The 24,661-nt window shown below is 36.8% G+C and overlaps 1 protein-coding gene and 1 non-coding gene across 2 annotated transcripts in view; one reads left to right on the top strand and one right to left on the bottom strand.

Annotated features, from left to right (window-relative positions):
- The first annotated feature begins 558 nt into the window (after positions 1–558).
- The window catches only part of TEX11 (testis expressed 11), a 156,101-nt gene continuing 131,998 nt past the window's right edge, over positions 559–24,661 (top strand). Inside the window, exons 1-4 of the mRNA XM_054574233.1 lie at positions 559–712; positions 14,024–14,145; positions 19,128–19,212; positions 23,170–23,249. Coding sequence (XP_054430208.1) covers positions 559–712; positions 14,024–14,145; positions 19,128–19,212; positions 23,170–23,249 — 441 coding nt within the window. The remainder of the gene's footprint in view (positions 713–14,023; positions 14,146–19,127; positions 19,213–23,169; positions 23,250–24,661) is intronic.
- On the bottom strand, positions 7,449–7,553 carry LOC129071144 (U6 spliceosomal RNA). Its single transcript, XR_008529212.1, has one exon. It is a non-coding gene; the product is annotated as a U6 spliceosomal RNA (small nuclear RNA).

Here is a 24,661-nt window from a genome sequence, read left to right as displayed (position 1 = left end):
GTAGTGATTGGGGTGGCTGTTTCCTAATGGCATTTTCTCGCAAATATTAAGTTCGCCGGTTCGATTCCCAGCCAAGGCATACACCTGGCTTGTGTTTTCCATACGGGGCCTCTCTGGTTTGTAGCCATCAGCGTTTTTCTCATAAGTCGATATTCCCTCAATTTCTCCCCCTTTACCCAGTTTTCAATAAAGTAATAAGGTCTTTTAAGAGGGATTAGGAAGTTCAGATATATGAGGTGTTGGAAGAGAGGTAAGCGTTTTATTTTTTTATTGTACAGAGAAGTTAATGTAGGGAGAAAGATAGAAATAAAAATATATTTATTAGGAGTGATATCGTTAGGTTGCCTGTAGTTCGCGTTTCCACTGAGATTCCGCCAGCGACATTTCCGTCTGCTGGTCGAAGCTCAAAATGAGCCCTGTGGTTAGGTAAAGAAAGAAAATCTTTTAAAACAGTTGCCTTTCGCTTGAGGAGGGGTGGAGGGACCGTCGCATAGGGAGTTAGTAGTTATGGTAGTTTGGGTTTAAGGACCTAAGTTCCGTGGGGCCCTATGGTTAGTGATGTCTGAGAAGCGGTTGGTCCACTTTGGGTGGCGGGAAGCTGAAAGCGCGCGCGCTGGCTCTGTCTACGGGGGCGGGACGGCGGGCTGGGAGAGCCGTACGCCATTGGATGCTTTATACATTGGGCTTGGGATTTTCAGCCAATTAGAACGAGGTAACGAGCACCATCCGGACCAATCAGAGCGTACCCTTAGCCGTGGTTTTCTGCTTTGCTGGGCAGGTTATGCTAAGATAAGATTTGATGAACATTCCTCCAGGCTGGGCTCAGGTTGCTGGACAGTCTGTTCCCATGTCTCATTAACTACCTTTTCTGAGATTTTAAATTTCCTCAGCATTTTTCCCTTTGAATAGCAAGTAACTGGAAAAATTAGACTCAAAAGAAAGTCTAAAAATTAGAGTAAAAATAAACAGGAGTTTAAATGACTGAATATTAAAATATTTTCTTACTTTTATAGGTGTCATCTAGAGATTGAAAAATGGACGACATGGATTTTCGTTCAATGGACTTTAAAGGTATACAGCTTTACATGGTAATAAAGAAAATGTAACACTGTTTGATTCTATATCTAAGATCTTCTAAATGTTTTTTTTTCTGAATTTGATGTCTTTGTGGTATCCATAGCTTCACGTTTTCTCATTAATGTACCAGAAAAACAATGTAGATGTTTAAGACACTGGAACCCTTTTATAAACTAGTATAAGGAAATATAATTCACAATTCATAGCTTGCTTTCTCAAGGTTTTTTCCAGAATGCAAAATACTGTTGGTTTAATCTGAAATAGAAATTACTGCATTAAAAGTACATTAAAAAGTATAGCAAGGTCCTGGGCCTTTCCATAATTATCAGGGGAAAATAAATTATATCCTGTGTAGTTTTAGGTTTTAAGTATATTTGATTATATCTTTATTCTTTTGAGAATTGGTATCCATGGAGCATGTTCATGGGAATTCTTAATAAACAAAAGCAATTTGATTGATCAGAATACCAGATTCCTCAGCTATGCCAGATATGGGGGAATTTATGATATTTACAAAACGAAACTATGCTGTATCCAGGGTGGCTACCGATCTCTGGCTTTCAAAAGTTTAGGTCAATGTTTTTTTAAGATTTTATTTATTCTTAGAGAGAAGGGAAGGAGAGAGGGAGAAAAATATGTATGTGTGAGAGAAACATCAATAGGTTGCCTCTTGCAAGCGCCGCAACTGGACCGGCCTGGTAATCCAGGCATGAGCCTTGACTGGGAATGAACCAGGGGCCTTTTGCTCTACTGGACAACGCTCAACCAATTGAGCCATGCCCATCAGAGCAAAAATCAATGCTTGTCATTATAAAACAACAACAAAGCTCACTACCACCTGCTTTAAATTTTAATTTAGGCTATAGTATCTTAAAGATATAAACATAGAATAGAGATTATGAGTTTTAAGTATATGGTATTTGAGACGTATTTACATAAATATTTGAAACACAGACAAGTATGGAGAATAATATAATGAACACCAGCATATCCATCACTAAATTTTGTTGATCTTAACAGTTTGTCATGTATTTCAGATATTTCATGTTTTAAAGAACTCAAAGATTACATGTACTGGTTTTTCATCTTTTAAAGTTTTACATAAATTGTTTCATTTTATGTGATTTTACCTTCCTGTGACTTGTCTTCTTTTGCTCAGCATTATATTTTGGATATTTACCTGTATGAATATTTTAGCTGTAGTTCCTTTATTTCCACTGCTGATTAGTACTATTACATTGAATATAAGTGTACCACAAATCATTTATTCAATTTCTCTTACTGGGTATATATGTGTTTTAAATAGTTGCTATTACAAATAACAACAATGAACATTGTGCTTCAGAGAATTTAGCGGGAGCTTTCAAACATTTTTGACCACCACCCATGGCAGGGAAATACATGGCACCAGAAGTTTAATGAAACAGTTTTACCCTTATTACATGCAGTGCACCACAATATTTTCTTTTCTATGCTTTTGTTAATTAAAAAATGCTGGTTATAACCTACTAAGTTGATTTATTTCTTGAGCACTGGGGGGGGTGAGGCTCTAGGTCAGTGCTGTCCAATTGAAACATAGTGCAAACACAATTTTACATTTTGTAATAACCACATTAAAAAGGTTAATCAGATAAAGTTAATTTTAGTAATATAAATTATTTAGCTCAATATATCCAAAATATTATCATTTAGCATGCAATTAATATAAAAGTTATTAATGAGATAGTTTACATTTTTGGTAAAAGTTTGAAGTCTGGCATGTATTTTATACTTGAAGCACATCCCATTTTGGACTTGCCACAGTTCAAGTGCTTAGTAGTCACATGTATGTGGCTAGAGGCCACCCTACAGTGGCAGTGCTGTTGTAGGGCATACATTTAGGTAGAACTGCTGAATGTGGAACTGCTGGGTCAAAAGCTATCAGTATCTTTAACTTTATAAATATTGCCAAATTGATCTCTAAAGTAGTTTTAAGAATTTATATTCTCCCTTTTTCTTTTACCCATAATCTTGCTAATATTTGGTATTGTCACACTTAAAAAGTATTGCAGATATGAAATATGGGTGTCATTATTTTTAATTAACATTTATTTTGGAATAATTTTAGATTTACAGAAAAGTTTCAAAGATAGTGCAGAGTTCACATATACCCTTCAGCCAGTTTTATTTTCCCCTGTTATCATCTTACATGGATAATGTTTTAATTTCTATTTCCCTGATAACTGTTGAAGTTGGGTGTATTTTTTCTTAAAAATTTTTTTATCCTTACCCAAGGACATTGTTTTCATTGCTTTTAGAGAGAGAGAAAGGGGGAGAGAGAAACGTTGATGTAAGAGAAAAAACATTCATCGGGCCTCCAGTATGTGCCAGACAGCATCCTATGCACCCTGACTGGAAATCAGACCCGCAGCCTTTGGGTTACAGGGCAGCACTCCTGTAACCACTGAGCCACACTGGCCAGGGTGAAGTTGAGTGTATTTTCATAGGTTTGTTGGCTATTTGAGTTTTCTTTTTTGTATACATAACCTTTAGTCAAGTTTTGTAAAAAAGGACCACAAAAGGCCCATGTGATGGCCTTAGCTCTTTTTTTTTTCCTTCATAGGGAGAATTGACATAACATCCAACTTCTTGTACCAACAATTCCAATCAGTTTCATGGGCAAGAAGGAGTAGAAATTTGTTTAAGTTATACCCATTGGGGCTAAATAAGTGTATCTTTTTTTTTTTTTTTGCATGTTCTTCAACTGTTTAAAGATACTTATGTTCCCTGGAAAGTCTCTTCTTTAGATGAGCCATTCTCAGTTTGCTTACCCATTCCTCATATTACATGGTTTCTAGTCCCCTCATCATTTTGTGTGCTCTTCTCCGAACATGTTCTATTCTTTTCATGTTATTCCTTAAAGTCTGGTACCCAGAATAGAACACAGTTCTCTAGGTTTGACATGATCAGCACAAAATAATCTTTCTCTTTAGATTTGGGAGTGATGTGATCATCATTTTCTTTAGATAACAATGTAGCTAAGATTGAATTTTGGGGGTGGACAGTCACACCACACTGATGACTTATTTTGACCATTTTGCTTCTAAAAGACTCTCATTTTTAAAAAATACATTCTGCTGTTAAGCTATGTGTTGCCTGTCATGCATTGGTGCTGTTAATTCTGAAGATTTAAATGCGGGACTGTAATTTTTCTTTATGTTAATCCCATTGCTACAACTAGAGATTTAATTTTTGTTCCTGGTTATATCATCTTTGTTCTCTCTCAGCTTCTTCATCCAAATCATTGATAAGACAGTTAAATAGGACAGGGCCAAGGACAGAATGTTACGCCATTAAAAACCTCACTTCAGATTGGCATCAATCCATTAAGCAGCATGTTTGGGTATGCTTGCTCAACCTGTCTGGTTTGCTCTCGTCTCCAAAGTCTGGTGTCTAACTTGTTCTATACTTGATTTTTTTCCCTAGATTTAGTTTTTTCTGGTTTATCTCTTTGAAAGGCTCTTGGGATTCTCTGTACATGCACTTCTGTTACTAACTCTCCTGTTCCCTGCCCCCCCAACTTTTTTGAAATATCATTGACATATAACACTCTGTAGTGATTTTATGTATGTATATATTATTGTAAAATGATTACTACAAGAAGGTTTATTAACACATCCATTACCTCACATAGTTACAGGATTTTTGCAGGGGGTGGTGAGGAAAATGGGTGAAGGTGGGAAAAGGGGACAAATCTCCTGTTCACCTTTAAAAAATTTTATTTATTTATTTATTTATATTTTTTAGAGAGAGGGGATGGGAGAGAGAAAGAGATGGAGGAAAACATTGATCAGCTGCCTCTCGTACACGCCCAATCAGTCCAGGGATTGAACTGGCGATCTTTTGCTTTGTGGGACAGTGCCCAACCAGCTGAGCCACACTGGTCAGGGCTCTCCTGTTTACCTCTGAGGCTGCCTTCTTGAAGTTGACCAAAGTTTGATGTCACACTATGCTATCCTGCTCCTTACCTGCAGCCTCCAGGGATTTTAGCTCTATAGTACCTTTCCTTTCCCCTCCTATCCCTCTTTCCTTTCTTAGAAATCAACTTTATTGAGATATAATTTACACATATAATAAAATACACACATTTTAAGTGTACAGGGTGATACCTGTTTTTTGAGGGAGGAGCAAATGTAACCTGTATAACCACCATTCAGATCAAGAAATAGAACATTTTCAATTCAGAAAATTCCGTCATGCCCCTTTGTGGTCAACCTACCCTTCACATTTCACCCCAGGCATTCATTGTTCTTATTTCTATCACTGCAGATGAGTTTATAAATGAAACAATACAGTGTGTACTCTTTTTTCCTATAGTGTTTTTCACTAAGCATAATTGTTTTGAGATTCATCCATATAATTGCATAAGAGTAGTTAATTCCTTTTTATGGCTTAGTAGTGTTCCACTGAATGAATATATCACAATTTATCCATTTATCAGTTGGTAGACATTTTTGGTTATCATGAATAAAGTTGCTATGAATATTCATATATATGTTTTTTTAAAATGACTTAGGTTTTTATTTCTCTTGAGGGAAATACCTAGAAGTGGATCTGCTGAAATGTGAAGTGCCTTTGTAACCAGGTTTCAACAGACTGTCTAGGGTATTTCTTTCCTGAAGGACAAGTTTTGAAAGGCCCAAATTCTTAATTTAAGAAACAATAATAACTGTGCTGGAAGGTTTTCTAAAAGTGTCTCTCCTGATTCAGAAAAAAAGTTTCTCATCTGGGCAAGCACCAGGGACCATCCGTAAAGAAGGTGACGTAACATGGGAATAGCGAACAGTTGAGTGGTGTTAAAAGAATCTCGTGCTGCCCTAACTGGGTAGCTCAGTTGGTTAGAGTGTCTCCAATATGCCAAGGTTGAGGTTTGATTCCTGGTCAGGGCACATACAGGAATCAATTAATGAATGCATAAATGAGTGGAGAAACAAATTTCTCTTTCTCTCCATTACTCTCTCCAAAAGCAATGCATTTTTTAAAAAGTTTTTAAAAAATTCATGCCCTGGCTGGTGTGGCCCAGTGAATTGAGTGCCATCCTGCAAACCAAAGGGTCGCTGGTTCAATTCTCAGTCAAGGAAAATGCCTGTGTTGCAGGCCAGGTCCCCAGTAAGGGGCATGTGAGAGGCAACCACACATTGATGTTCCTCTCCCTCTCTTTCTCCTTGCCTTCCACTCTAAAAATAAATAAGTAAAATATTTAAAAAATAAAAATAAAAAATTCATACCAAGATAATTTAGCCCAGTTTTCCTTCTCTACATGAGGGTTGTTTCTTCTTAAAGAATGGCAACTGTTTATCAAATTTTGGAATTCCCTTTCCTATGGCTAATTTGGAGGCAATTCTCCTTTTTATAGATTTCTAATATTTTTGTATTTGTTATTATATAAATACTCTTAGGTCTATTAAAATATCCAAGTTTATACTTTCTTTTTCTTTTAAATCTATGATGACTTTTAGGGAAGTAGATATTAACTAATTGGTTTCATTGAATCTTCAGCATTCAGTCACAGTATATGCTCTAGGCAAGCGGTCCCCGATCTTGTTGGCACCAGGGACTGGTTTCATGGAAGACAGTTTTTCCACAGACCTGGGGGTGGGGTATGCTTTATAGCCTGCCACCAGATGCAGCCTAATTGTCACTTGCCACTCACTGTTAGGGTTTTGATATGAGTCTGCAAGCGATTGATTTATTATGGTCTCTGTGCAGTCAATACTCTCTGCTAATGATAATCTGTATTCAGTTCCACCTCAGATCATCAGGCATTAGATTCTCATAAGGAGTGTGCAGCCGAGATCTCTTGTATGTGCAGTTCACAGTAGGGTTTGTGTTCCTATGAGCATCTAATTCCACCTCTGATCTGACAGGAGGCGGAGCTCAGGCGGTAATGCAAGTGATGGGAGGTGGCTGTAAATACAGATGACGCTTCACTTGCTCACCCACCACTCACCTCCTGCTGTGCAGCCCTGTTCCTAGCAGGCCACTGACTGATGCTGGTCCGTGGCCCAGGGGTTGGGGACCTCTGCTCTAGACCAGCCCTGTCCAGTAGAAACATATTGTGAACTACAAATGTATTTTTTAAAGCATTCTTTTTTTTTAAATAATGTCATTTTTTTAGAGGGAGAGAAATGGGAAGAGAGGGAGAAAGAGGAAGAGAAACATCATTGTGAGAGAGAACACAGATTAGTTGCCTCTCGCACACCCTCAGCTGGGGACCTGGCCTACAACCCAGGCATGTGCCCTGGCTCAGAATCAAACCAGCAACCTCTCAGTTTGCAATCTGTTGCTCAATCCACTGAGCCATGCCAGCCAGGGCTAAAACATTCTTTTTTAAAAAAAGTGGAATGCTTATGAATTTGTATGTTATCCTTGTGCAGGGGGCCATGCTAATATCTGTATTGTTCCAACTTTAGTATATGTGCTGCCAAAGTGAGTACCAGGAATGTAATTTAAAAATAATTTCTAGTAGCCACATTTTAAAAGTAAAGAGAAACAGGTGCAATTTATTTTAATAATAACAATAATGATAATTTTAATACTATATTCTTAGCCCCACATATCAAAACTACTATTTTAACATGTAATCAGTATATAAAAGTGCTGATGTTTTGAGTTATAAACTATTACGGTTATTAAAAATTACTGACATATTTTATATTTTTTTATACTAAATCTTTGAAATCTGTTATTTTACAATGATAGTACATCTCAGTTTGCACTAACCATACTTCAGGTGCTAAATAGCCACACATGGCTGCCATGTTAAACTGCAAATCTAGACGAAACCTTTAGTAGGAAAACTCACTCAAAATAATAGACTTTCAACCCTGACAGGTGTGGCTCAGTTGGTTGGAGTGTGGTTCCATAACCGAAAGGTTGCATGTACAATTCCTGGTTAGGGCATATACCTGAATTGCAGGTTTAGTCTTCTGGTGTGTGTGATTCCTGGGTCCAAGAATAGGATCACCAGTTCTCACATGTAGGGGGTAGAGGAGGCATCCAATCGATGATTTTCTCTTTCATCCATCCCTCTCACTCTCCAACCCTCTCTCTCTAAAAAAGCAATGAAGAAATGTCTGCTGGTGAGGATTAAAAAAAAGATAATAGGCTTTCATTTATTCTTAAAGAACTTTGTTTATTTGGAAGCCTCCCTGAATTATTTTTTCCCATGCCTTTAAATGTCATAATGGATCCTCAGATTAAGAATAGCAGAGTTGTTAGGAAATGTGCCAAGAGAGGGTCACATAGTTGAGAGTCATAGCATAGTTTCTATATGGCTTGTGCAGAAATCTCATTGAGATACTTGGAGAGGTCACCCAGTATGCACATATTAGGTAGCTATAAAACAGTTTATGAAATAAAGAAGTGGAATAACTAACTGAATTTAACCTTCATAGTACATCATACAGTATGTTTCAAGCTCTGACCTCTATATACCTTTCTAATGGTGTTTTCTGTAACCTTCCTTTACCCTTTTCTCCAGCCATACATAACTATTTATGGTTATTTGAACCTGATGTGCTTTTCCACACCTCTGTGCTTTTCCCTCTGGTATGTTGCTTGGCAGATCTCTAACTTATCCTTCAAGGTCCACCTCAGATAGGACCCCAGTGAAGACTATCCCGTCATCCCTTTATCCCAAGTCTCAAATGGCAAGAGTTACTCAATTCTTCCTTTATATTCCTGCAGTATCTTGTATTCATGGCACTTACTACATTATATTGCAAGTTTTTAAAATTTAACTTTCCTGAATAGTGTGGTCCACTAGATGGCATAGACTGCCTCACTTATATTTGCATTCCTAGCAAGATGCCCTGTTTCTGCCCGATACCAGGTATCAAAAAAATGTTTGTTGAATTACATTTTATAAGGAGAAATGCAGACACTAGCCAGAGCAAAAAGAATGCACTTGTCTTGAATTCTGTTCATGCTGTGCTACCAATAGCTTTGATCTTGAGCAAGCAAGATAATTAACTTACTGATGCTTTATTTTATTTTTTTTATTCTAAAATTCTTTAAATTATTTTTATTTTTCAGTTACAGTTAACATACAATATTACATTAAATTCAGGTGTACACCCCAGTGATTAGGCATTATGTAACATAAGTGATCATCCCAATAAATCTCACACCCATCTGACACCATAATATAATTATTAGAATATGCTTGACTATATTCCCTATGCTATACTTTACACCCTCATGCCTATTCTATTACTACCAATTTGTACTTATTAATCCTTTCAATTTCTTCACCCAACTGCCCCACCCCCTCCCATCTGGCAACCATCAAAATATTTTCTGTATTTATGAGTCTGTTTCTGTTCTGCGTGTTCATTTATTTTGTTTTTAGCTTCAAGTGTTGCATGTCACTTGTTTCAGGTTCTTCCTGATAGCATGCTATAAATTTCCAATGAGAAAGCCTGAATTCAAGTTCTAGTTGCTACTTTCTTTGTATCACCTTTGAGAAGTCACTACACTTTGTTAAATATCAGTTTCCACATTTTATAAAATAAAAATACTTCCCTTACAGTGTAGATTGATGATTAAATGAGGATGCATATGAAAAGCTTTGAGAGTATAAAGCACTATGCAAATGTTAATTTTCATGTTATTTTTGTTTTTTTCTCGCTGAGGAAGTCGCAGATAATTATTGTGATTGGAAGTCAAACCTTGAATTGACCCTGGTAGGCCTTTGAGGTGCTTTGGCCTTTGAAATGACCGTTTGAGCTGATGGAAGTCACAGGGAGAGACTTGGCAGGACGGTTGATAGATTTTTTTTTTTTTTTGCCATGTTGTAGCAGAAGCTCACTGCCTCAAGGACAGGAAAATATTTATTTTCTATTCATATTCTACCTACAATGCTGTCTGCCTAATCAGAATTAATTGGTATTGATTAACACAATCTCAATGGTGTGACCCCGCCCCCCCATTTTAACTAGGATGAATCTCATTTAAAGTATATTGACTGAAACCATGTTTTAAATCATAGTTTATTTCAGTAGCTGGGAAGATAATTTAATAATTTTCTTTCAAAATGTACAATCTTGCTTGATATAACCTTAATATAGCATGTTATCTTCAAATCTCAAGAATAGGCTGTATTTATAGAAGCTCCTTTGTGAGCTTCTGCCAGAAACAAGTCTCCTTCATAGTTTAACTCAACCATTTAGCTATGTGATCTCCACTAGTTACCCAGCTTTGCTGACTGCATTTTACCCTAAAGATCTGTAGTACTGTCATTGCCTCAGCTGGTGTCAGTCAAATTGGTCAAGTAAATGACATTAAAAATATGTTTTGAAAGGACCAGAATTATTTTGACAAAGAATGAATTATATTAAACACTAAGAGAACATGCACAAATCAAAATGAATGTCTTCACCGTTTCTTATACTATGTGACCAGAAGTTATAATTGGTATTCTACTAAAATATTTCTGGAATTTTTTAAAGCAACTCAAACATGTGTATATATATTTTCTTTTCAAAATCATTTTAAGACATTTGTTTTTAAACAGTATTTGGGTTTTAAAAACATTTCAAAGCTTTCCTAATTTTTTAAAACTGAGGTATGATTGACATGCAACATTAGATCAGTTTCAGGTACACAACATAATGATTTGATATTTGTATATGTTGTGAAATGATCACCATACTAAGTCTAGTTAACATCTATTACCATACATAGTTACAAAGGTTTTTTTCTTGTGATGAGAACTTTTAAGATTTACTCTCTTAGCAACTTTCAAATATGCAGTACAGTATTAAATACAGTTGCCATATTGTACATTACGTCTCATGAATTATTTATTTTATACCTGGAAGTTTGTATCTTTGACTCTCTTCACCCATTTTGTCTACCACCTAAGCCTGATCCCAGGCTACAATCAATCTGTTCTGTGTCTAAGAGCTTGTTGTTTATTTGCTTGTTTTAAGATTCCACATATAAGTGAGATCATAGGGTATTTGTCTTTCTCTGACTCATTTCACTTAGTATAAACCCTCAACGTCCATCATATTGTCAGAAATGGCAAGATTTCATTCTTTTTTATGGCTGAATACTATCCCATTGTATATATTCACCACATTTCTTTTTTAAATAAGTCAAATTTATTGGGGTGACATTGGTTGGTACATCATATAAGTTTTAACTGTACAGTTTTGTAATGCAACGTGTATATTGCACTGTGTGCTCACCACTCAAAATTAGTCTCCTTCTGTCACCATATATTTGGCCCCCTTAACACTCTTCATCCTTCTCCCATTCCCCTTCCCCTTTGGTAACTACCATACTTTTGTCTGTATCTATGAGTTTCTTTGTTTGGTTTGTTTATTTGTTGCTTTCAGTTTAATATCCTACATATAGTGAAATCAAATGGTTCTTGTCCTTATCTGTTTGACTTATTTTGGTTAGCACAATAGTCTTAATATCCATCCATGTTGTCACAAATGAAACTATTTCATATTTTCTTATGTCTGAGTAGTATTCCATTATATATGTGTACATGCGCGCGCACACATATGTACATACACATGTGTATATATAATGCGTTTATGTATATAAGCATGTGTATATTAGTGCATACACATGCATGTATGTGCATGTGTGTATGCACACATAAGTATATGCATTATGTGCATGCCTATATACATATGTGTATGTATGCATACATTTATATAACAGGCATATTTATAAAATACATATTTAGGTATCGATATATTTATAAATATAGGTATATTTATGTATTTAGGTGTATAAGTATGTAAATATGTACATATACATATGCATATATGTATATGTACATATGCATTTATATATGTAATGTATGTATGTGTGCATATATATAAAGGGTATACCACATCTTCTTTATGCAATCATCCATTGAAGGATGTTTAGGTTGATTCCATACCTTGGCTACCATGAATAATGCTGCAATGAACACAGGGGTACATATATTTTTATGAATAATGTTTCCTAAATTTTTAGGTAGATACCCAGAAGAGGAGTTGCTGGGTCATACGTGGTTCTACTCTTAATTTTTTGAGGAACCTCTGTACTGTTTTCTGTAGTGGCTATACTCATCAACAGTGCACAAGGGTTCCCTTTGCTCTACCTTCTCTCCAACATTTGTGTTATTTCTTGTCTTTTTGGTAATAGTCATTCTAACAAGTGTGAACTGATATAACGTCAGTGTCTTGATTTGCATTTCTCTGCTGATTAGTAATGTTGAACATCCTTTCATGTACCTGTTGGCCTTCTGTATTTCTTCTTTGGAAGAATGTTTAGAAAGATCCTCTGATCCTTTTTTTAAATTGGATTTTTAAAAAGTTTGCCCTAGCTGATTTGAGTGCTGGCCTGTGAATCAAAGGGTCGCCGGTTCGATTCCCAGTCTAAGGCACATCCCTGGGTTGCAGGCCAGGTCCCCAGTAGAGGATGCATTAGAGGCAACCACCCATTGATGCTGCTTTCCCTCTTTTTCTCCCTCCCTTCCCCTCTTTAAAAAATAAACAAAATCTTAAAATAAAAGTTAAAAAATGAAAAAAAAATTGCTATTGAGTTCTTTATATATTTTGGATACTATCCCCTTACCAGACAGATGATTTACAAATATTTTCCCCATTCTAAACTTTCTTAATCCTGTTATCAATACAGGGTGGGGCAAAAGTGAGTTACAGTTGTGAGTATGTGAAACAATTTATTCCTGTATTATTTATTAATTATTGTATTATTTTCTATATGGACAACTGTAAACCTACTTTTCCCCCCACCTTATATTTTGAGCAAGGGCTGTACTATATATGCCTTTCAGCCTATTACTTACCTAATCTTAGAAGAGTCAAGATATAGTATGTCTTTTCACAAATTTATTGGTGTAAGGAAGCTAGAGATTCTTCTTTTTGTATATATTACTTAAGGTGTACAAATTATTTGTGGTGTGTTTTCCCTAATACTGCTGCTCATGCAGTGGGTAATAAAGATTCCATGAGCTGTAAGAAATTTTTGAATATATTTGAACATAATTTGCTTTGTAAAATCTTTATGTGAATCTTTTTTGATGTACAACTGAAAAATTTTCACTTAGCAGATTTGTTCATTGTAGCAGGTTAAATGGCAGCTTAAAATTTCTTTCAGAAGTTGCTCATTTAGTATTTTTATGCATATTAACCTTTTGGTAGTTGATGCTCAGGTATGTTTCAAAAATTACAGACGTCTAGGTTATGAACACTTCTGTTACATGAGTTTGGAAAACCCTCAATTTTGATAATATGAAAGGTATCAATTATAATTCTGTATCATGCTTGGATTTAAGGAATTCCATGCCTTAGTAAGATTCAGCACTATGGAGTATGGAGCTCAGACTGTTTAGAAAATGGTGACATCATTTGTACAGATCCAGTAACTGACTAATGTAGTCACTAATTGGGCATGTCATTTTTTTATTCTCACAGTAAGGTCAAGACTTCAGAGACAGGATAAGTTAGCTATGTCTGTGTAATGCTTGAAAATATTAATAAGTATTTCAGTTTTACAGGGCATGTATCTAAGCCTCCCGTCAGAACTTAAACCTTTTCTAGTTTTGCTGACATTATTTCTATTTTATAGTTTTAAGATGACCTATAATAACATTACTATTTGTGAAGTTAATGCATTTTACTTCCCAAGAATTAAAGTAATAATCATTATAAACAAATGACTCCCAGGGAATATAAATTTTATTTGAAAATTATACTCTACCTTCAGCTAAAAGAAACTTTTTCTCTAGTTTGGTTTTACTCTAAGGATCATTCACAGTTTCTTCATGTTATAATCATTTGACCAAATATCTAGGGACAGATTTCAAAATGATTTGCTATTTTCAGCCAATGGTGATAGCTTACATTACTTTTACCATTCATTGTTATTGCAGAAACTATCCAAAGCCTGGTAAAAAGAGATACTTCACCTGGCATACCTGAAGCAATTGATAAACTCTTCATGGACATAGGAAATATAAACAGAAAATCTATGGCTGAAATAAAGGATGTTCAGGTTGGTATAAAAATAATCTTGTTTGAGAACTGGCTTGTGTGGCTCAGTGGGCAGAGTGCTGGCCTGCGAACTGAAAGGTCACTTGCTTGTTGGATTCCCAGTGAGGGCACAGGCCTGGGTTGGGGACCAGGTCCCCAGTTGAGGGCGTGTGAGAGGCAACCAATTGATTTATCTCTCACACATTGATGTTTTTCTCCCTCTTTCTCCCTCCCTTCCCTTCTCTCTAAAAGTAAATAAATAAAATCTTTTTAAAAAATTAAAAAAGTAATTTCGTTTGATAACTTTTGATTGTCTTTATAAGTAAAAATGATTATTGCTAAATACAAAGAAATCCAGGGAGAATAGTTTTAGAAACCAATGGAAAAATAGTTGTTCAAAGTGTAATATTTAATGTGTAACCTCTCCAGGCTTCAGTTTTCCCATCTGTTAAAGGAGAATAATAAAACCCACCTCCCAGGGTTGCAAATGGTGAACAAAATAGCATATTTAAGGTCCTGGCTACATAGAACTGAGTCACTAAATAATAGTTCTCTCTTCCTCACCTTTGCAGTAAAGTAAGAAACTACCTGGTAGCGGGGAACTCAGTTGAGAATAAGCTTTCTGGGGTGCTTTTGTTGGGGATATTTTTTATGGTGTTTAAATGACGGTCTGTCATTTAATTTGGAAATTGTCTTGAGGTTCTGAAACACTTTTGGGAATGTTTACTTTGGGCTAAGCCTTCCATTTTGGTGATTGCACATATGGAAAGGGGAGAGTAAAGTTTTTTTGTAAATATCTCTGTCTTTCTACATATAATAGCTTTATTTAGATGTAATCACAAACCATATAATTGACTCATTTCAAGTGTACAATTCAGTGATTTTTAGTATTTCACAGTTGTGTACCCATCACCACAATTTTAGAACATTTTCATCATCTCCAAAAGAAATCTTGTATCTGTTCAGAGACACTCTCCATTTCCTCCCCTTCCCAGCCCTAGACAACCTCTAATCTACTTTGTGTGTCTATGGGCTTGTTTATTCTGGACATTTTCTATAAATGGAGCAATACAGCATGTGGTCTTTTGTGACTGAATTATTTCACTTCAAGGTTCTTCAGTGTTACAGCATGTATCTGTACTTCATTACTTTTTAAAAAATACATATTATTTATTTATTTTTAGAGAGAAGGGAAATAGGGGAGAGAAACATCGATGTGCAAGAGAAACATTGATCGGTTGCCTTTTGCATACCTCCAGCTGGGGACCTGGCCCTCAACCCAGGCATGTGTCCTGACTGGGAATCGAACTGGCCACCTATTGGTTTGTGTGTCAATGTCCAACCCACTGAGCAACACCAGTCAGGGCATATACTTCACTACTTTTTTTTTTCCCTTTAGTTATATTTTACCGATTATGCTATTACAGTTGTCCCAATATTTCCCCTTTTCCGCCTCTCCCCAGCAACCCCCACTCCCTCAGGCAATCCCCACACCATTTTTCATGTCCCCATGGGTTATGTGTGTAATTTCTTTGGCTACTCTATTTCCTATACTGTACTTTACATCCTCATGGCTATTCTGTAACTACCTATTTGTGCTTCTTTAATTCCCTCACCTCTTCCCCCATTCTCCCACACCCCCTCCCATCTGGCAACCATCAAAATGCTGTCCTTATCCACGGTTCCATCTCTGTTCTTGTTTGCTTTTTAGATTCAGTTGTTGATAGATATGTATTTACTGCCAATTTGTTGTTCTTAGTTTTGATCTTTCTCTTAAATAAGTCCCTTTAGCATTTCATATAATAATGGTTTGGTGATAATGAACTCCTTTATCTTTACCTTGTCTGGGAAGCACTTTATCTACCCTTCCACTCTAAATGATAGCTCTGCTGGGTAGAGCAATCGTGGCTGTAGGTCCCTGCTTTTCATGACTTTAAATACTTCTTGCCAATCCCTTCTAGGTTGCAAAGCCTCTTTTAAGAAATCAACTGACAGTCTTATGGGAACTCCCTTATAGGTAACTAAGTGCTTTTCTCTTGCTGCTTTTAAGAGTCTCTGTTTATGTTTAACCTTTTGCATTTTAATTATGCTGTGTCTTGGGGTGGGCATCTTTGCATCCATTGTAATTGGGACTCTCTGTGCTTCCTGGACTTTGGTGAATTTCCTTCACCAAATTAGGGAACTTTTCTGTCATTATTCTTTCAAATAGGTTTCCAATATTTTGCTCTTTCTCTTCTCCTTCTGGCATCCCAATGTTGGGAATGTTGGAACACTTGAAGTTGTCCCAGAGGCTGTTTACAGTATCCTCTTTTTTTGGATTCTCTTTTCTTCTTGTTATGATTGGTTGATTTTTGCTTCCTTATGTTCCAAATCCTTGATTTGATTCTCAGCTTCATCCACTCTACTGTTGTTTTTCTGTGAGTTGTTCTTTATTTCAATTAGTGTATCCTTTATTTCTGACTGGGTCTTTTTTATGCTGCTGAGGTCTTCACTAAGTTCCTTGAGCATCCTGATAACCAGTGTTTTGAACTCTGCATATGATAGATTGTTTATTTCCATTTTGTTTAGCTCTTTTTCTGGAGTTTTGTTCTGTTCTTTCATTGGGGCCATGTTTCTGTGTCTCCTCATTTTGGCAGCTTCCCTGTGTTTGATTCTATGTATTAGGTAGGGCTTCTTTGACTCCATGTATTCATAGCATGGCCTAATGTAGTAGGTGTTTTATAGGGACCAGTCGCGGAATCTCCCCTACAACCCAGGCTGAGTACTCGAGGTGTGCCCTTCATGTGGGCTGAGTACACCCTCCTCTTGTAATTGAGCCTTGGTTGATGTTGGCACATCAATGGGAGAGATTTACCCAAGCCAGTCAGCTGCAAGGACTGGCTGTAACCACTGACCACCCACCTCCGACTGCCATGGAGGATCAGCTTTGCAGGAGCCCACCCCACAGAGTAGGACTTATTTCTGCAGGGCTCTGGCGCCCCTTCAGTATGTTGCTTGTGAGGTGGTTGGGTGGTGGTGTTTTGATGTGGTCTAAAACTGTCCACTGGGTTCCCTGGCTCTGGCGCCATCTGGCATAAAGCTACAAAATGATAAACAGGTGGCTGCTACTTGTGCTGGGTTTGGAGATGCCCAGGTGAGGTCAAGCTGTGAACCAAAGCTGTCTGCCCCTAGTGCCAGGCCTGGTGCCACTGAGTGAGAGGTACAGGGCTCACTGAGGCCAGATGCTGCTTCTTTGAGAGAATAGGATAATCTGAAGCAGGAGCTAAGAGAAGCCATTTGTATAGAAAAGCCACCAGAAACAGCTTGGGAGGGCCTGCAAGTTGGGTGGGGCATGGCCTCAGGGAATCACCAGGGTAGGGCAAACAGTGTGAGCCAGGTTGATTGAGTCTCAGATATGGTGCCTGCTTATTGGCTGTGTGAGGGGAGGGCTCAGGAAAGGAACAATGGCCTCTGGCAGCATTTTTGCCTGATAGAAAGCTGCTCCCCCAGCTCTCACCCTCATGCCAAATAATTTACTTCCTCTCTATATGTCTCTGCTGCCTTTCAAGCTGCTGCCCCTGTGCTCGAGTTCAGAGGGAATGAGTCCATGTAAGTCCATGCTGGTCCTTTAAGAGGAATTGCCTGGGACTCCTAAAGCCTTCTTCCTTGCGCTAAATCCCCACTGATTTTTACAGCCAGAAGTTATGGGGACTTTTCTTCCTGGCACAGGAACCCTGGGATGGGCAGCCTGGTATATAGCTGAGACCTCTTGCTCCTCAGGGGGCACCTCCACAGCCAAGATTTCCCTCCCAATTTTCAAGCTCCACATATCGATGTGGGACCAGGCCTTTCTACTTCTCTGCCCCTTCTAACAGTCTGGATGTGTTTTTTTTCCTTTCGGCTCCATAGCTGTAGGCCTTCCATTCAGCTGAATTTCATGCAGTTCTTAATGATGTTTGTTCTGTAGTTTATTGCAATTTTGATGTGGTTTTGGAAGGTGAGTACTATGTTTACTGACACTACTATCTTGGCGGTAAGTCCTGAGTATATATCTTTATTTAGCATTTTGGTAAGTACTAAAAGTACTGCATAAGACATGATCTTTTTTTTTAATCTTCACCAAGGATATATTTATTGATTTTAGAGAGAGGGGAAAGGAGAGAGACACAGAGAGACAGAAACATCAATGTGAGAGAAACATTGATTGATTGCCTCTCATGTGCACACTGGCTGGGGGGTCATACCTGCAACCTAGGTATGTGCTCTGACCAAGGATCGAAATCACAGCCTTTTGTTGTACAGCATGACGTTCTGACCAACTGACCACCTAGCCAGGGCTGAGACATGATCTTTGATATTTAGGAGCCTAGTTTGGAAATATGACTAATAACTAAAATAAAAAATAAATGATACAAAATAGTATAATTAATTGCTCAATTGTGTGAAACTCAATGAATACAGGAATTCAAGGAAGAGAGAGATCAGTGTAGACTGTAGTGGTTGCTGAAAACATCATGAATATTACCAGTGAAATTGAACTGGATTTGAGTTATGTAAAGAGAATAGGAGGAGGTATATTAGGCGAAGTCAACAGTGAATAAATAGGGCCCTGGCTGGTGTGGCTCAGTGGATTGAGTGCCAGCCTGCGAACCAAAGAGTCATGGTTCAATTCCCAGGCAGGGAATATGCCTGGGTTGTGAGCCAGGTCCCCGGTAAGGGGCATGTGAGAGGTAAACCACACATTGATGTTTCTCTCTCTCCCTCCTTTCCCCTCTCTAAAAATAAATTTAAAAAATCTTTTTAAAAAATGAATAAATAGAAATGAACAAGTTGTGTTCATAGGACAGTGAGACAGTTACTGTGACAATGGGTAAATTTTGGGGAGGAAAAGTAGAATATGATTATATTACTAAGGACCTATAAATGACCCACAATAGTCACATAAGCATAAAACATGCAAGGAAAAATATATCATTGGAGGTGGACAGTATTTTGACTGGCTAAGAAAATGTTTCTCTTGTCTAGGTTGAAGAAATGGCAATAAACCTCTGGAACTGGGCAGTTTCCAAGAGAGTTGGTTTGGATGTAAGTGGAGAGCAGAGAGCTAAATGTACGTATATATTTTGTGAATCATTGTGAGGAGTATTTTTGTAATACATCAGGTTGTGTTCCTGTATTTTAAATAAAATTTTGACCAGTTCTTAGGTGGAAATTTGTTAAAACAAGACTTAAGCAAAACAACCCATAAACAGGTTACTTAAGCAAAAAGCTTTCATCAGTTTTATGATTTTTCAGAAATTAGCTCCATATTAATAAAAGTTTAAAAGCACCACTGCAAGAAATCGTCTGGTGGTGAACAACAAAGATGATTAAAGGGTGGTAAAATGAGAACTTGAGGAAGCGTTAAAAGACATGGATTATTTTCCTTGGAGAAGATATGATCTGGATTCTGAAGTACCATCAAATAGTAGTTTCCTCTCTCCATTAAAAATAGAAAAGAAAATGTTGCTATGTGAGGGATTTAGATTAAAAAATCTGCAATGATTAGTGTCCTCATGAGGTTGGTTGATGAACATTGGACTGAGTTACTGAGAAACACTAGAGAAGTTTTTTCTACCTGTGAGAGCAAACAAAAAGAGCAACAACAAGACAAAAACCCCAAACCAAACCCATCTGCTTGGATGCATTAAATGTGGTTCACTGGCAAAGTTCTAGTGCTTAAGCTAAATGGGCAGGGCCTAATGTGCTCGCACTTGCTGCTTTCCAACAAGGATAGTGACAGTTGATGCCATTTTAGAAATTATATTGCCCAGTTATGAAGGATATATTGAGACAATAACCCAAAAAGGGAATCTCTGGACTGGTTTACTTTGTAAAGACAGGTTTTATCTGTATGTGACAAATAGAGTTTATTACCAAGTATTTATCTTTATGAATATAAACAAAACTGTATACAGCTTCAGTGTAGGTTTAGGGTAATTAGTGGTCAATAAAGTCAATTATATACTTACTCATTAGCCCACTCCTCCATTAGAATGTTTTTAGACAACAATTTTACCTCTTTAACTCAGATAAATGTTCATATCAGTGTTCCTAGGAGCCTTAGATCCTGTAGTTATGGGGAGGGAAGAGTTAGAAATTTATCCATGGAGAAACTTTTTACACAGGTGAACTGTGTGATATTAAAATACATTAATTCTAAACTCCCACCATTCTGCATATTAAGGAATATTGCTGTGGCTGTTTTTCACTGCTTGTCACATAGTAGCGATTTGGTATGTGAAGTGGGAGCTGCAGACCTAGGACCTTTCTCAGTGTACTGACTGTGCATGTTGCAGTTCTTAATCAGATATTTGGGCGCTTATTTTATATACATATAAATACACATACACACACATATATAGTACTTTTAAGATACAGTAGAAAACAGGATGTAGTGCAGGAAACCGTTATTTTGAAATAAAAGTTTTATTTCAAAAATATTATGTTGAAAGATGTTTTGTCTCCTTACAAACAAATTCAGTGTGCCTGGATTATGTTGTGTGACGAAAAAAGTCATCAAGATTTATATGCTACCATTTCTATTACTGGGAAGACTTATGGAACAATGAAAAGAAAGAGGAAAGCCAGAATAGAAGAATTATTTGTAAATTTTAGTTTTCGACCTGTTGCATTTAAGGTAACAATAAGGTTGGAGGTCTGAGAAAGGTCAGGTTGCCTGTAGATTTGGTAGTTATTCACATGGAGGTGATTATTGAAGCCACAGGTGTAGTTGAAGTCTCTGAGGGAGAGAATAAAGAGCAACAGTTTTTTTAAATTGATTTTTAGAGAGAGGAGAGAGAGCACGTGCGAGTGAGTGCGCACAAGACATCCGTTTGTTGTTGTTCTTATTTGTGCATTCATTGGTTGATTCTTGTATGTGCCCTGACTAGGGATTGAACCTGCAACCTAGGTGTATCAGGACGATACTCTAACTGAGCTACCTGGCCAGGGAAGAGTAACTGTTTTTTAATATTGATATAAATAAAGATCACCTGTGGAACTTACTTACACTACAGATACCTAGGCCCCACCTTTGGTGGTTTTGACTTACTAGGTTTAGGATGAAAGATGGGTATATCTGTAATTTGAAAAAAAAAATCTCAGGAATTCTCATGCTTACCAAATTTTAAGAACCAATGGCGTTGAGAGAACAGAGTAGTGAGATTTTTAACCTTGAGTCTTCCAAGTCTGGGAAGAAAAAGAACAAGGGTAGGAGACCAAAAGAAAGTCAGAACATTCTAGACTCACTACCCACTTATTGAATACATAGTTCTGATAGGGTTATCATACCATGTTATGGCAGGCAGTAGGTGAAAGGGACAAGGTAATACTCAGAACAAAAGTACTTGGCAAATGTTATGCTTGAGGATATGGGAAGGAGTGGGTAAATGAACAAGAAAAACAAAGAATTCACAAATGCCAGAGATTACAACACCATGTGTTGTCTAAAGTCAATTCAAATATCAAGCTGTGGGCACTGATGGAGCAGACAGAGTAAGGCAGATCTAAGGAGTCAATCAGCAGGCACCTATCCGAGATGTTTGTAATATAGAGGGGCCAAGTATGGGCTGGTGAGAAGACAAGGATATAGCAACAGCAACAAAGAAAAAACATCTTTATACTGAAGGAGCATGCTGTCTCAGCTTTAGCTGCCTTTGGCCTGAAGGCTTGTTGGTGATAAACTATAAACAGCTGGATCAGGAATGTGGGGATGGGAGCAAAGTTCTTAGGCTAAGACATTTCCCACAGAGGGACACTGTTCAAAGCTGTGAGGTCAAGGAAGTAATATTTTTGAGAAAGGTTATGATCACTGTGAACTGTCACTTGTGAAGTCAGGGAAGGTGATCTTTGGTAGTGCAGTTTTAGCAAAGTACAGCTGCAGAAACATTGCAGGGGCTTAAGGAGATGAGTGAATGGCAAGAAAATAGAGGTAGCAGATAGACCATTCAATTCAAGAAGTTTGGCAATGACAGGAAGAGGAGAAATAGGATGGAAACTTGAAGCACTGTGGAGTTGATTATTTTTTTCAAGAGAGATGGATGTATTTGAAGGTAGAGAGAAAGGGATAAATTGAGACGGAGGTACTGAAGGTAGCTTTGGAGAGGGGAAATAATTGAGAGATCAGGGTCCTTAAGAGTACTGAAGAATTAGTAATCTTTGGAAAAAATAAAGGAAACATTTTAAAAACTGGAAATGCAAGATGGTAAATATGATTATTAGTTATTATACTGAAAGATTTTTTCAGAAATAAATTAATTTTGTTAAGGGATGCATACATTTTACATTTAATGATGGATAATAAAAAAATCTATCTACTTCAATTACCCTGTAATTTCAGCTGGCAAATCTCTTTTCAAGTGAATATTAATTAAAAATGATAGCATAGGTAGAGTGGCTGCTGAGACCTAACATCAAGGCAGCTAGTTCAGTTATATGTGAAGTCATCCTTTAAAAAATTGGTTATGTTTTATGATGAAAGAAACTACACAAATAAGGAGGTTACAATTATTAAAACTTTCCCATTTTCAAGGGGAAATGAAGTGTATCATGAAGATATCTGTGTTTTCTAAATTATATTTTAAGAACTTTTACGTCATCTATAGCAAAGAATATATTTAGAAAGTTTCAATTTTAGGAGAATAATCCACAATTACCCTGATGTTCAGAAATTTTGTCAGATGTTGAATAGCTTCAGATTCCAGTTCCACTTAGAATTATTTTGCTGCTAGTATATACAAGAGCATCATGTGGAATGAGGTATCTTCAGTGAGTCTTTGGGGCTTAAGAGCTGCAGAAATTAAATTTTGAAAATTCAGTATCTTTCTGAATAGATTTCTTTAAGCAAATAATTCATTTGATAAATTTCAGATCATTTACTTTTGATAATTGATTTTAAAAAACCCTTTAAAATTCTTATTTTTAACAACAATACTTGTTTCACTTAACATCTCCTTTCTCTTTGTAGGTTTATATAAAAAGAGAATGAATGCTTTGTGTTTATGGGTGTCTAATTACTGTTTTGCAGTACGACATGTTGCTTGCAAGTTGATATGCATGTGTGAAAGCGCAGATGCTCCAGAAGAAGTTATTCACAGACGGATTTTGGTAAGTCCTAATTAAGTGAGGACAAAGTGCAGATGCAATGAGATAGTCATTACTTCTATGAAGACGGTTGAAGTTAGAGTGAAGTTAGAACCTAGAAGGGGTCATAACCTTTAGTGTATTCATGTTCCTTTTAGGATAATTATATCTATTAAAATTGAAGGTCTCAACGGTGCTATAGTTTTTATTATAGTGGTTCAGCGGACTAAAAATTGAACTTATAATTCAAGATTTATGAAAAGTAATGTAAGTAATAAAAAGTAATAGTTTTCTGATCCATTCCTTTCTACCCTCTGTTTTGCTTCCTAGAGGCAAGTATGTATTTTCAGTGGAAAGTATTTTGCCAGTGTTTTAAAACAATATTTTATTGAAAATATCAAATGTACACACAAAATTGATTGATTCCCCTATTTACTCATCATTTAACTAGAATAACCATCAACATATGACTGCTTTTGTTTCTTCTATATCTCCTCCAACAGCAAACTCCCATGGGTTATTTTGAAACAAATCCAAAATATATCATTTCATAATTATTTCATAATTATACCCATAATTACTTCAATATATGTTTCCAAAATACAAGGTATCTTTTTTATTCAAACCAACCCAATATCCATTATCATACCTAATAAAATTTAAGAGATTTTCTAAAATTATAAATACCCAGTATCTCCTGCCCTGCCTGCCTTCTCCTTCTCCCCACCTCCACTTTGTTTCTTAGAATCAGAATTAAAGAAAGCCCACACCTCGTATTTTATTAATAGCTCTCTTTTTTTTTAATCTACATCTTTCTCCCCCCGCCCACTTAAAAATCTGTTGAATAAATTTATTCATTGAAGAAACCAGGTTGTTCATAGAGTTTCCTAAATTTTGGATTCTGATGACTGCATCCACAGCTTCATATAATATAGTCCTCTATACCCTGCTTTTCCTGTACTGGTAGATTTAGAAGTTTGATCTAATTCAGGTTCAGTTTTGTCAAGAATAATTCATAGACAGTATGGTATACTTGCATCAGAAGGCACTAAGTTCTGCTTCTCCCTTTTTTTTTTAAAAAGATTTTATTTATTTAATTTTAGAGAAGGGAAGGGAGGGAGAAAGACATGGAGAGAAACATCAATGCGTGGTTGCATCTCATGTGCCCCCTCCTGAGGACCTGGCTTACACCCTAGGCATGTGCCCTGACTGGGAATCGAACCAGTGACCCTTTGGTTCACAGGCTGGTGTTTAATCCGCTGAGCCACACCAGCTTCTCCCCTTTTTCTTGTGTTAGTATCCTTGGATAATTTTTGTTCCAAGATCCATTATTTCTATAAGGGTTTGCATATTCTGAATTCTGTATTTCTTCTTTGTTTATTAACTGAAATAGAAAACTTCTCCTCATCAACTCTTTGGTTACTCTGAAGTATACT

Source organism: Pteronotus mesoamericanus, unplaced genomic scaffold (genome assembly GCF_021234165.1).
Source record: "Pteronotus mesoamericanus isolate MK-2021 breed Mesoamerican mustached bat unplaced genomic scaffold, CSHL_Meso_final contig_256, whole genome shotgun sequence".
Taxonomy (NCBI): domain Eukaryota; kingdom Metazoa; phylum Chordata; class Mammalia; order Chiroptera; family Mormoopidae; genus Pteronotus; species Pteronotus mesoamericanus.
This window is presented reverse-complemented; position numbering and strand designations above follow the sequence as displayed.